Source organism: Vicia villosa, linkage group LG3 (genome assembly GCF_029867415.1).
Source record: "Vicia villosa cultivar HV-30 ecotype Madison, WI linkage group LG3, Vvil1.0, whole genome shotgun sequence".
In the NCBI taxonomy this organism is placed as follows: Eukaryota; Viridiplantae; Streptophyta; class Magnoliopsida; order Fabales; family Fabaceae; genus Vicia; species Vicia villosa.
The window spans coordinates 174,103,269-174,118,032 of NC_081182.1; the positions used below are offsets into that span (position 1 = coordinate 174,103,269).

Sequence of the window (14,764 nt, forward strand, 5' to 3'; positions counted from 1 at the left end):
GAATGTAAAACATGTTTTTTCCTTGGGCTGGCTTTGGAATTTTTATGCACAGGTCCGTGAAAGGCAGGCTCATGAACATGGCATCGGGGGTTAATGAACAAATGGCGAATGGGTGACGACGAGGAAGCTTGAGGTAAGTCATGTCTAGCTGAGTCATTTGTATTGAACATAGGCCTGACATGTTCTTGTGAGTAGTATGTGAGCCATGATGTGAATGAGTTCATATGGTGTAGGTTTTGATTTGTCTTTGAATTAACTTCAACAGTGAGTTACAATCCTGTTATGAACTGTTTCGGTTTGGGCTCGTTTTAGACACTGTTTGGTAACTGCTAGGTTAATACCATGTGATTTAGAAAAATTTGGATAGATATGTGTATTGAATGAATGGATGAATCTTAGCAATGATGGACATGTTTGTGTATGAATAGATTATGCATGACTGAAGTAGGTTTACGCCGAGCTTGATTGTGTTTTGTGTATGCTGCCGGTTAATACAGGTTAGGAAGAGGTACATGGTTGTGCGGGACTGCTCTGGTTCACGGTACGGGGCTGCTGACTCGTATTCTCTTCCTTGTGTCAAAGCTGCAGGGATGGCATTAAACAAGTGAATGATGAAGCAAGGTATGGTTTCTATTGATGCTGAATCTGGTGTAAGCCTTGTGATAGGAGCCTGTCTTGAATATATGTCCAATTGGTGTATAAATATGCTGCAAGTGTTTGGTAGATGTGGGTTAGGGAAAGTTTGCGGGCTGTTAGTGGAATGTACTGGACTGTGTGCTTATTCTCCTCCCTTGAATTGATTTAAAAGCATGGTTGAATTTGTTACTGTTATGATAGAGCTGGAAGTGTGTGTGAGGTATGTACATGATACAGGTAGTAGGAATTGATAGTGAAATTAATGAAATGGTAATATTCGGAATGTTAAAAAACTGGCTGTGTGTTAGGTCATGTGCAAGAGGCTTGAAGTTTAACTTAGTTTTGTTTACAGGTTATGCAGGTCTGAACTAATTTGGATTGTGGACTGAATGTATGTGGTCATGCTTGAATTGTCGAGGTTACGGCTCGGTAAGTATGCACGTACCTAACTCCATTATGTATTCAGTTTCTTTTCCTGGTTCCCTTTTTCTGTCGCGAGTTTATGGTTCGGTTTGTGAGCTTGTTATGTGGTTAGGAGTTGTTTGGTAGTTATAAAGAAGTTAGGGAGAGGTTAGAATTTCAGTTAGGAGGTAGTTTAGTCTCTGATTGAGGGTTAGAGAAGTTTAAGGTTGTTAGTGATAGGTAGAAACAATTAGACTGTTAGTGTTGTGGGTTTGTTTTGGGATTCTGCTGTTAATGTTAGTAAGCTTGCTGAACCGATGTTATTTCAATGATGCAGGGCTGATTCGAATGTGATTATGTGCTGTTTATGATTCTGACTTTGTGTGTAAGCTGAATGGTGATGAATTTTTGCAGGTAGTTCTCCACTTGAAAGCCACACGGAACCCAAGGAAGCTGAAAATTTGTGTCTGTTCAATGGAGCTCCTGAACTTGTAAACCATATGCTTAGAAATAATCATGTAGTGTCTCATTTCTTGTTCTATGTTCCAAAAATGTAGAAACAGTAGAGTGGTGATAGTAGTGAGAATATTTTTATGCCATTCTTTTTGTAATTTGGTTCTGTGTAATGGATCTTCTTGTAATGACTTTTCTTGTATTACCTTATTCTTGGACAGAACTTAGTTTTCCTTTTTTTTCATGGGCATTTGTGAACGTATAAACTTTGTGTGACTTAGAATTGTAGTGAAATGCTCCTCTTTCATAATGACATGGTTTCTTGGACTATGAAAATAACCCCGGAAATGTGAGTATTGTTTGAAGTGGGACCAATGGACTTGGAATTTGTGGAGAATGTTTGGAATTTTTGTAACTTTGAATGATGCCTTGATGTTGTTATTTGGATACCAAGAAAGTCATCCAAACCATTCAACTTTGTGCGCTCAAGCAATTTTGATCCACTTGACAAGCCTCGGACTAATGGAATCACTTGATCTCAAACCCATATACCAACCAATAAAGTCCTACCCTTAATTCTTCAATCTATATTAACTTGTATGACAAGCAACAATAAAATTGAAAGAATGACCACGCCTTGAACAAAAGGAAACTTTTAATCATGCTCACACTTTTAGCAATTCAAACCATAACCTTTGACTTAATGATCACAAAAAGAATGTCTTGAGGAGTCATTTGGACGAAGGTAAGACTTGAAGCACAGTAGAAAACCTTAGCATGAAATCCATTGAACCTTGGTGGAATAACAAAATTCAGACACCATGTATAAAAAACTATAGTCCTCTTGCTCTCGGTGAATCTTCATAGAGGAAACCTTGTAGTTGTAGGAGAAAGAAGTCCACCGTGAACGGCCATATCAAAACCCTAGCTTCCAGGATCCTTGATCCATGCCAATTTATTGATTAATTATGCATGATGTGTTAGATGACCTAATGGCGGTATGCAGATGAAATGGAAAGTTAAAGCCAGTTAGAAATAAAAAGGGTAGGACAAATTTGGGGTATGACACCGATCAGTCAGGGGCATCACCCCAAGTTTATGAGTACCAGGGGCATCACCCATAGTATATATCCAAAGGTCCTCACAAGGCGAATCTCTTCAAAGTCCTTACTAGCAAGGGCAAAGCTGTGCAAAGCCTGTTTGACACTTCAACCAACACTTATTGATGTGTCCCAATCAATACAAATCCAAGAATGACAGTTACTATAATACTGGGGGCAACGTTCAAGACATCCACGTCTCCCCACAAAGCCGGTTTCACAGGATCATATCCCCACAGAGTAATCATTAAGAAGATATCTTCAAATGTTCTCGTCCCAACAAAGACTTAGTTCCTCAACGGAGTTTACATCTTCGACACTTCCGGTTCCCCGACACTTTTCTCTTCTCCAAACAGGGTTACTCATCTTTCTTATCCCCAATCAGGGTATATCAAGATCGATCATTCAAATGCCTCTCATCCCCAAGCAGAAATCACAAATCCCCAGCTGAGCATCTTCAAAACAAAATCAGACAACAAAATCACAATGACACAGAGATTTATTTTCTCAATCAAGGCAGCATAAATCATATTCATACATCATATATCATAAACATATTCATACATTGCATGCAAGTTTCTCATTTAATACATGCATCATGACATTGCATAATGACTAACTTTACCTTTTCAGGATACAAGTACAAGCAGATAAACAATATCTCCAACTTTCAAAGATCTAATCCAGTTACCACAAACGGTATTGACACGATCAACATTCAAAGATCTAATCCCACCATCACGAATGGTGCTAACATGATCAAAGAAAGAGACAGACTTAATCATGACACTCAATTCAGAAAAGAACATGACAATGGAGTCACGACAATGAAGTCACGACAATGGAGTCACGACAATGGAGTCATGGCAATGGAGTCACCACAAATAATCACGACAATGGACTCACGACAATTGAGTCACGATAATGGAGTCACCACAAATAATCACGACAATGGACTCACGACAATTGAGTCACGACAATGGAGTCACGACAATTGAGTCACGACAATGGAGTCACGGCGATGGAGTCACGACGATGGAGTCACGACAATAGAGTCACATATCTAATCCCAGTATTCAATTCAGAAACGATCATAACAATGGAGTCACGACGATGGAGTCACGACAATCGAGTCACGACAATACGACAATGGAGTCACTACAATCAATTCACTTCATACTCCCAACACCCAGATGGCATCTGTAAGCCCATCTCCAACAAACACTTCTCAATACTTTGAGCTCGGATATAGTTTAATGGACGACTCATTCTGACTCTCATATTATCAAAACCAGATGGAATCTTCAAGCCCATCCTCGATAACCTTCTGCCAACATCCGGATGGCATCTTTAAGCCCATCTCCGGCAAAAAGTCCCTATCTCAGCAAGGGCAAATTTCTAGGTATTCTAGTGTTCAATCCTCTTCCACCTTCAGATACCAATTGGCATACAAACCACTCTACATCTTCAGGTCTAAGAAGATTGAACAGGGGCAGCTATCATATCCCAAAATTTGCCCATTATATTTCAAGCTTTGATTCACAAAACAACTCAAATGGTAGACAGTCGACTAATTTGACCTAAAAGTCAACTATGGTCAAAGTACAGTCAAAATTCCTGATTTTTTGTCAACATCCTTATTTTGAGGTATCATTCATCATTTGATCAAGGATTAATCATGATTCATCAAGGAAAGTTCAGAAATCAACAAAACCAAAAGTTTCTAAATTAGGGCTTTTTGACTTAAAGTCAACTGAACTTTGACCAGCCATAACTTTTACATGGAACATCAGAAATTTCCCATCCAAAGCTCATTTGGAAGGAAATTGAATTTTATACAAATTTGTCTCTCACATGCCAAGGCTAGAAATGCTTCATTTGAGAGATATGGATCAAAAGATTATAGGTCCTTTTTTGAAAGTTAACCAAAGCAATTTTTTGTCAAAGCCCATATCATCAAGATAAAATCTCCAAATGGAAAAAAGGTTCCAAAGTGGCTTGTAGAAGACATATTGAGGTTTCCAAAAATTCCTAGAACTCTCCCATATCTTAAAAATGGAGGGAGATATGCCTTGTTAAAGTTGGACAAATTTGGGTGAAATTCATGAAACAAATAAGGTTTAAAATGGATTTTTTTTGCAAAGAGGCCCAACTTTTTATGGCCCAATCTTGTTCCCCAAGTCATCAAAGATACTCAATCTCAAAGCCACGAATTTGTGATGAATATTTGATTTTATTTGAATTTTTTATTCATTTAAAAGGTGAGTAAAATCAAATAAATGATAAAAATACAAGGAGATTTGATTTGCCTAGATTTCCAATCAAATTCGATATCCTAAATATCATATATTCTACAACAAATCCGTACAAATCCTAAATATCATATAGGACTAGCCGAAGAAATATACTTTGTTGTGCATTTCTGAATAATGTTTCATTGAGTTATGTGAACTCATGTTGTGTGTTTTCCATACGAAGCGTGAAACCCCTTGAACGCTTAAGTCCTTGTTAAATTGTGCCAGTGATGCACAAGTAACGTAAAGATGAAAGGCTTAAGCTAAGAAATCGATAAGAGACCCCTTTAAAGCCGAGTGGACCCATAAGATAGAGGAACTAACTGAAATTATTATCTCACCCCACTATTGTTGTTTTTCAAGTGGTTCTGTGCAAGTTAAAGGCAGGAAAAAACCTGTCCGACAATATTTTGAAGACTTTTGTTATCGCGATCTTCTGCTCTGGATTATGTGTAAATGTGAATATTGTACATAAATTTTAGTTTTGATTAGGCAATTGAAATATCATGTGCCATAGTTGTATATTTTGTCTTGGACATGTATATATAGCGATGTTGATAGGCTCTTATGTTATATCAATACCAGTTACATTATATATAATATATTTTTTAGATGTATATTATATGTGGGTGTTACATGATCCTTCTAGAATCTTCTCAGCTCACGAGGATTATCCAATGAATGATCACAAATGATCTAAATTTTAGTTGCATCCAATGACTCTCGGCAATCCAGTCTGACAAGAAACAAGTTTGTTATTCCTTCTCAAATATACATAGAGAATGCACAAATTCATGTACTAAATTTCAAATTCAATTCGCTCTTCTCTCTCACATACTAACATGTCGGATTGCTAACTTACAAGTCAACCTCTCTTGTCTCATTGAGAGCTAAGATCTGCCATTACCACCTATTCTTATTCCATTCCTATTCTAAAACACTTCATTTCATACTTCATTCTATCTTTTTTTATTCATTTAGTAACTTTAGATCGAAATGCTAACTTTGCAAATTTACCATTGCTTTTAATCTCACTGGTGCAACACCGTATCATATTTTCACTGTTATAATTCATACATAATTTTGTTCATTGTATAAGTGAACTAGTTTCTGATCATATCAATCTATATACATATATAATAATATAATATGATATAAATAGGGAGGAGAGATATATTTATTCCAAGAGAAAATGCAGAAGACTTACTCCAAATATTAACCATTGATTATTATTAATCTAACGGTTTTAATTGATCATTTAATGTAATTATTTTTGAAAATATTTTTTAATATAAAAAATTAATTAAAGCCGTTGGATTTATGATAATCAATGGTTAAGATTTGGAGTAAATTTTCTACACTTACTCTTGGAGTAAATATATCCCTCCTCATAAATAGGTATTATAATATCATACTTGTATTTTTGTCATTTTTTTCTTTTATCATAATATAAAGCAAATGAAGTTATTAAATCATTTAATCATATAATAAACTAATTTTTACATACAATTTTTAACATACCATTTTTTATAGTGTTAATCAATCATTATAACTTTAGTATTTAATTCTAGAACATATTTAATAGTCATAAATTTTTCTTTAACTCTATTCTGTAAATATATTATATACCTAATTATAAATATTTGAATTATTCAATTATTGATAACCTACTAAATACAAAAATTAGATATAAAATTATTATAAAATTATTATAAAAAATTATTTTATGGGTTTATCTTTTATAAAATTATTATAAAAAATTAGATAACCTAATAAATTTTCTCTTTTCCAAAAGAAAATACAAAAATTTAACTACTAAACATTTTTTCTTATTCTCTTTTTAAGAACATTTTTTAAAAATAAATTTATAAAACAAATTTTAAAAAATAAAAAATTAAAAGTCAATCAAACAAATCCTATTTTTTAAAAAATAATTTCTAAACCTTAAAATCTTTTTTCTTATTTATATTAACAAAATCTCTATTCATAAAAACTAATATAAAGTCAATAATTAAAAGGAATGAAGCGGGATGAAATAGTATAAATTTTATTTCTTCTCATATTTCTTTCAAATTAGGCCGATTGAAAAATTTACTTTATTCAATTTTAAATTTTTTATAATCTTGACCTTGTTCCACTCCATTCATTCATGGTAGTATGGTATTTAAACCTAATATAAAATTAAAATTAAAATTTTGTCTAATTCAAGGATATATCGGAGTTCACCAAATTTGATAGAAAGGATAACAATTTAATATTCTGCAACTATACATTTTGAAAGGGGTTAAAATTACAAAACTGATCTCCAAACTAGTAGTTTAGAATTAGATGCCTCAACATCAAAAAATAAAAAAAGAAGACAGAGGAAGTATAACACAGTGGCCGCTCCCATTTTCCGGCCACCATGCTTATCGGAATACAAAAATACCACATTTCTTCCGCCGCAGCAGCAAGTCCCGTTCCGGCCACCTCAGTTTCTTCTTCTTCTTCTTCTTCTTCTTCTTCTTCTTCTTCTTCTTCTTCTTCTTCTTCGTCTTTACATCCACAATAAAATCTAGGATTTTGAATTTGTTGTTTCCGCCACCGTTTTAACCGCCGCTCGCAGCTACCGTTATCGTCCTCTCATCTTTTTCTTTGCTTTGGTAAGTTGAAACCGGACACTCACCTAATTACTTTACCAATTTCAGTTCCCCCAAATTCCATCGAACCCTAACTCTATAATTTCAATTTCAATTTTTATTTATAATTTCATTTGTAGTGAGTTTCCATCCATTCTCTTCGATGCCACGGCCGCCACAGGTTTGAGACTTTGACTTCTCATTTTTACTTGATTTTTGAACTTTAGTGTAGATTTTGTCATTGCTTGATTTTTAAGTGTTTTTAACATCATTGTAATTCCTGCTTTATATTTACAATACACATATTGATAAAATAATTGAATTATTTCCATGTAAGTTAACGAGTTTTTGGTTTTAGTCCTTGTAAGTTTTATTTCTTGGTTTGAGTCCCTATATCTTACTTTTTGCTTGCGGTTTAGTCCCTAAAGCTAAAATCCGCTGGAAAATGTGCAGGTTTCCTGCGAATTTTCCTGTGAATTTTTGATTTTAGGGACTAAAACGAACGCGATAGTGAAATATAGAGACTTAAACCAAAAAAATAAATTTATAGAGACGAAAATCAAAAACTCGCTAATTTACGGGGATAAAAAATCTATTTAAGTCTTATATTTATAACTATAATCTCTGAGATCATCTAAACTTGAATCTAAGTAGAATAAATAATTGTTGGACTTGTTTATTTCAGGATGGTTGAATTTTCAATAAGTAATGCTAGATATAGTTATGTGCATGATCAGAAATATCCCTCTGAAGACATACACCATATAGTTCTGAGGAGAAGTGGTGCAAAACATCTTTTTGTGTATGCCTCAGCACTTTTTGTATTAGCATGTGGCATCTATCTCTATGTTTCTGAGGTATGTCTTCAAACAAAATTTCTCTGTCAGGGACTTGAGGATTTTGGAAATTTTGTGACTTTTTCTCGCTTCTTTCTTTTCTATTGACAGGAAAAATCGATCACTCTTGTGTATTACAGTTTGCTTTTTGACATTCTTCTTGTCAAGTTGTTACTTCGGAAGCCTGTTAATAAAGGTGAGCACCTGACTAACAGGGTTTGTGACACTCTGAAAGGTTACTTTATTTTCATTGTAAACCAGGAAAATAAATCTAAAATGTATGTTTTATTTTTAAAACTTGGTCATTTTGACAATGTTGTCTTTTACTTGCAGAGTCTGTTGTGATTATGCCAGCTTTTGGTGTACAGCTTGAGAATCACTATATGAGGTAAATTTTTTGTTAATCAGTTGTTTCATCAACAATCAACATTATGTTAGGACACATGAAAAGCTTAGTCTAGCATTATATAGCTTGCTTTGTAAATGATTGTGCACTTCATAACTATTGTCTTTCAAAGAAAAGGTTGGGATATTGGAATGCTGGTGCTAGTACAAGGTTCTTTAGTCAGTTTGTAGGATGCAGATTCCTTGCAATCAGGAAAATGTCGTATTCGTTCAGTCTAGATATCCTCGACCATTTGATCCATGCATTGGTCCATATTATTTATATCTTGTTCGCTTCAGTCTTAAACCACAAAGGAGTCATGCACGCACATTTTGTCCAACAGTCTGCATTGTTTGTTTTACTCTCATGCACACACCTTTCCCTCTCCCCAAACGTTGAGGCCAACTCTAGGATCAGATGATGTTCAGCCGCGCCACACCACCACCTTTTCAGCGCACTTTGTGTCTCCGTAGTGTTGTTTCCTAAAGGATCCTATAAACAGTTACGTGTTTCATCATCTTCTACGACAGAGAGTATAAGAAGAACCTATACTCCAGAATTCGGGATGGATTTTTCCCTTGACCTCTCCAGTGTTTGTGAAGGTAACAGGGTATTTTCATGTACTGAAGTTGCTGCTGGATACATTGGAATGATTGAGGATTTTGTCCTTTGGGGTTTTATTAGAAAGTAACTTGTGCTTGGATTATAAATTGAGACTTAAGATTCAAAACCAAGTCTGCAGTAAGATAAATTGTGCTCTCTGATTTGGGGTTTCAGCGGATAAATTTGCCACCTGAAGCATAAGGATCCAATTTTTACAGGGGAAAGTAACTGCTAATATTCTATCAGATTTGATATGTTAAATTGAACCAATTTGTTCATTCTCGTCAACTGTATCAGATTTGCTAATGTAAAACTTTATCCTTGTTAAATTGTGTTTGACGATGCTGTTTTCAGCTCAAAACTGAAAACTAAAAATGAGTTGATACGGGCCTTTGGATGAACAAAATGGTGGAAGAGTATTTGACTGTGTGAATGTGAGAATTCTCTGACTGCAGAGAATCCGCATCAATATGTTTTTCATGAAAATGTAAATATCTTCTAAGTTTTGTTTTTAGTTATGAGATCATATCTAACTTTTACGAGCTCATTCAACGAGTTATCTTGCTTGGCTTTCATTATGACCCTTCTAACTCCGGCAAGGATTTCTCATATTCCATTCCCTAAAGTACTTATTTTGTTGATTCTTTGTTACAGTGGAAAAGTCATACGATGCTTTGTTCCCATTGACAAGATTCTAAAACCTGTTTTATTAGAATGTGTGACTCCAGTGACTTGCTACTGGACTCTATCCTTGATTGTTCGTGAGGAATCAGAAATGGTGTTAGTTTTCAAGGTAAAGTCAAATTTTGGTTTGCACTAGGTGTCATTCTGAAAGTCTTTTTTACTTGGCACTCAAAAACTACTGTTTTTTTTAATTGGCTAAACATATGTTTTTTAAGTACTAACAAAGAATCGCCAAATTTGTTTGCTAGAAATTGCGACCGCCTGTTAAAATGCTGGTCCATATCTGGAAGGCTTTGTGTGCTGCAACAGATAATAAAGAAGAGACTTGTACACATACAGAGTGAGTGATGGATGAGTTCCTAATTGTTATACTCTTGAATTCACATGAAAAAATGATCATTATAACCATACTGGTTCAGGACTTACTGATATGATCTCAAGTTGATAGTTTGGAATAGGACTGCTAGAGCAAGTACCTTCCCACTATCATGTCTGAATTGAACCTCTACTATACGTAATTAAGAAAAATGTAACAAGGCCTTGAAAATTGGCATAGAAAATCAGCATAAGCATAGAAGGAGTTTAAGAAACAATGTTAGAACAATTCATAGTTTCTTTGCAGTTTAATCTAGAATATATGATCTATTATTTGTATGTTGTTTTAGAGGGTGTTGGTTACACTCCATCACCATACTTGCTACACATTAACCTTTATAAAATGCCTATCAATTTTAACATGTTTGGTTCGGTTATGTTGAACAGGATTTTGTATAATATTAATTGATGCCCTGTTATCACAATACAACTTTATTGGAGGAGTTATATGAAGTTTCAACTCTTCTAGAATTCTTACAACTTTATTGGAAGAGTTATCCGAAGTTTCAACTCTTCTAGACTTTTTTGAAGCCATATAATCTCACAAACATCTTGAACCATTGCCATATATTCTTCCTCAACACTACTTCTTACTACTACATTTTGTTTTTTATTCTCCTCCAAGTAGCTAAGTGCATGTTTGGTTTAGCTTTTGGAAAGGCCAAAAGCAATTCTAGAAGACTAGAATTGATTCTGGGTTATTTTAAGATGTTTGGTTAGGCAAAAGTAGAATTGATTCTGTCTCCAGAATTGATTCTACCAGAAGCTAGAATTTGTAGCTTCTGCCTCCAGAATTGATTCTGGATGATTTTTACATTGTAATTTATTGTTCAACTCACTTTTACATAAATGTATCCAAACATAAATCAATTCAGCTAAACTCAATTCTGATAAAATCAATTCTACTAAACTCAATTCTGCTAGAATCAATTCTGTCCACCGCCAATCCAAACACACCCTAAGTTTACTCAAACAAATGTGCAGTAACAAGAAGTTGACTTCCTATTTGTAATAGAATATGTCCAGACTACATCACTGTACACTTCAATGTCTTGCTAATGTGTTTTCTTAAAGAAGAGTCCTTTGTTTGGGGGAACTTTTGAAGTATCTTAAAATGTGGTAGATACTCTCTAAATGTTTATCATGTGGTGAGTGCACGGATTGACTCACTAAACTTTCAGCAAATGCTATATCTGGGCGAACGATTTTAGGTTTCACAGCCAATGGTGTTAGGTTTCACAGCAGGAGCAAACAATTTTAGTAATCAATATCATATGTTTGTGTAAAGTTTTTGGAAACAAGTCGAACTTTATACTTCTGAGTTGATTCATCTGCCTGACATTTCATGGTAAACATCCATTTACATATCACAATTATTTTTCTTCTAAGATCAACCTCTTTCCAAGTCTAATTTTTTTAAGAGCCCAAATCTCATCTAATACAACTTTCCATTTAGCAACCCTTAGAGCTTCATGCATATCACTTGGAATTTCTATTTTAGCTGGTTCACAAGTAAAGGCTCTAAAATGGGTGGCAATTTGTCATAAGATATAGAGTTGAAAATAAGATGTTTGTAGAGGATCTTACACCTTTCCTAACAGGAATAGATAGAGTATAATTAGCAATATGGTTGGTTGAAAAGGAAAAAAAAACATTATTAAGAACAAGTTCAATAAGGATAAATAAGCTCATAATTAGAATTTTCAGAAATTAGAAAAAGTTCAATATGATTTGGAGACACTTTTACATGTTCTCAGATGATTGATAATGTCGAGATTCTCGTATGAAAGTATATTATTTCAAAAAACATTTGTGAAAACATCCAATGAAATTTTGGAATTCAAGAATTTGCAAGGCTTCACATTTATCAAACATGTTCCAGTAAGATTTCTTCATCCTAAAGAAACTTTGAAACTGTACTTGAAATAATAATTTCCTATAAACTTCTAGATGTTTATTATTTTTTTTAGCTACACCATTTTATTGTGGGATGTCCACATTGTTAAGAGTTTTTGAAGTATTTCAAGTGCTGTAACCGATTAACACTGAAGTGTAATCGGTTATTGACATTAAAAAGGGTCAAATAAACTGTAGAAAAGTATTTTTGGAGTTGCTGTAATCGGTATACCTAATGGTATTTTTCAATTTTGTGTCAGCTGTAACCGGTTACACGTTTGTGTTAATCGGTTATAGCTCCGAGTTTTTGACTTTTCTTAATTTTTGACTTGATACTTTTGTATCCCAATTGTTGTATAAATACCAAGATGTTGTGTTTTTAATGTAGAATTAACAAAATCACAATAATTCTCACCCTCAATTCTCTCTCTCCCTCTCTCTCTCTCTAACTCTCTTCTCTCTCACTTTCTCTTTCTCCACATACTCAAAGTGGTAGTACCAGTAGTATCATCCTGCAAAATAGAATAATATGAGTAGTCAAAACAAAGCAGATCAAAGCCCATATGAAGGGAGAAAGCACTATGCCTACCATATGATTTGTATTGTCGAGACTTGAGTTGCCACTTTCAACAACTGCTGCAGTCCCAATAGTTTTGAGAGGTTTCACCTCCGAGATTTGTTGGGTGGCAGATGCCTCAGGCTTCGATGTAACGGAGGCCTTCGCATGCACACCAGAAGTCAAAGGTTTTTACTTCTTCCGGTGAACCAGTTTTGATTGAGGAGGAGACAAGTCTTCAGGATCGGAGTCGAGTTGTATGCTGTAACACCCCAAATCTACCCCGCAATCAAAAGGAATATCAGAGTACAAAATTTCAAGCAAATAGGACATAACGATTCGGAGCATCACATTTTAAACAACAAAATCACATACACATATCATGCTCAATTACTTAGATACATAACACACATGTAGGAGAACAATATCAAAATCATTAATCGTTGTCAGCAAATCAAGTACTTGCATCGCAGCGGAAAATCATATGTCAACAACAATATAACTCATAATATCACGACCAAACACGACACAATACATCTAAAAAGTCTCAGCATAACATAAAGACAAGTTTAACAAGGATAAACACAAGAAGCCAAAACATGAACAAGTAATCCAACGTTCCCCGAGTGCTACGTATCAGAGCATCGACACACACCGACTCAAGCTATAGGTACACGACTACTCCGCGTCATTACCTGCACGTTACCAACGGAGGGTAACATTCAAACAGAAGGGGTGAGATATCATTCATTATAAAGAAGTGTATGATAATATTCAAAGCGGAGAAATAATCATACATTGGTCACCACTTCTCAACATATATCACTTACTACTATTCACATCATTCAACATCTTACCGACAACAATAATATCAATCTCAATTAAGGCATACATAGGCATTCATCACATATGCTCAACGAAACAACCATCAAATCGACAGGAGATAACATTCATGTTATGCACACACAAATATTCAAATACGACTCATCATACGACTTTACTTATGCAACTCGAACAATGCAAATGCATGTGGTACCATTGGAGTAAAACTCCCATCTCAAACAATTGCCATTGGGCCGTCTCAAACATCCGCCACAAGGGCCATCTCAAACATTTGCCACTAGGGCCTTCTCAAACAATGCAATGAATGTGACTCAATGATGCACATTCACAATCACACTTAACGACATAATCGACTCAAACAACATAATCTACGTATACGACATGATCAACTTAAACGACATAATCAATTTTGGATATCCAATGTCAACAAAATCCAATTCAAGACAGATTCCAAGAGTATTCAATGTTATACTAAGCATATTCAATGGAAAGACATCAATTAGGGTTTCACGTAGGTCCAAACGGCACTTAAAAAGGAGTTACGGTTCAAAAGTTACATCATTTCAAAGTTTAGAAAAAGTTCTGCAAAACAGGGTTCGCGGTGCCAACAAGGTTCGCGGTGCGAACTGAACGAATCAAATATTCCTAACTTTCTGCCAAGCAGTTTGCGGCGCTAACAAGGGTTCGCGGCGCGAACTGAGTGAACCAAATCTTCCCAAGTTACTGCCAAGAAGTTCGCGGCGCCAACAAAGGTTTGCGGCGCGAACTGGCGATTTTCAGAAAACCCCAGACACAGAAAACAGCATACGAAACCCATCCCAAAACCCCTAAACTCAACCCAATCAAGTTGGAAAACACCAAGCATCACGAACAACAATAGAATACATGTTATAAACACAATTATAACACCTATTATGGGTCTTCTAACATCATAACATCATCAAACATCAATTAGAATACATTTCAAATCATAAATTCATGCATTTGTTCATAAATCCTAACATCTCTACACACAACTTCCATGGATACAAACATACAATCAAATCCCACCCAAAACATCATCATACATCCCTTTAGCATGAA

The 14,764-nt window shown here is 34.9% G+C and overlaps 1 protein-coding gene across 1 annotated transcript; it reads left to right on the forward strand.

Annotated features, from left to right (window-relative positions):
- Positions 1 to 7,101: 7,101 nt before the first annotated feature.
- On the forward strand, positions 7,102 to 12,064 carry LOC131662593 (uncharacterized). The gene is made up of 8 exons (XM_058932408.1): positions 7,102 to 7,527; positions 7,644 to 7,684; positions 8,189 to 8,360; positions 8,451 to 8,535; positions 8,673 to 8,727; positions 9,982 to 10,120; positions 10,260 to 10,351; positions 10,774 to 12,064. The coding sequence occupies exons 3-8, from the start codon at positions 8,190 to 8,192 to the stop codon at positions 10,793 to 10,795; spliced, it is 564 nt and encodes a 187-aa protein (XP_058788391.1). The 5' UTR covers positions 7,102 to 7,527; positions 7,644 to 7,684; position 8,189; the 3' UTR covers positions 10,796 to 12,064.
- The last annotated feature ends 2,700 nt before the right edge of the window (positions 12,065 to 14,764 follow it).

Bases quoted from the DNA above. Each gene is read 5' to 3' on its own strand.
- LOC131662593 (XM_058932408.1), top strand. From the start codon at position 8,190: ATGGTTGAATTTTCAATAAGTAATGCTAGATATAGTTATGTGCATGAT. The intron at 8,361-8,450 runs GTATGTCTTCAA...TTCTATTGACAG, and splicing joins TCTATCTCTATGTTTCTGAG to GAAAAATCGATCACTCTTGT. The intron at 8,536-8,672 runs GTGAGCACCTGA...TTTTACTTGCAG, and splicing joins TCGGAAGCCTGTTAATAAAG to AGTCTGTTGTGATTATGCCA.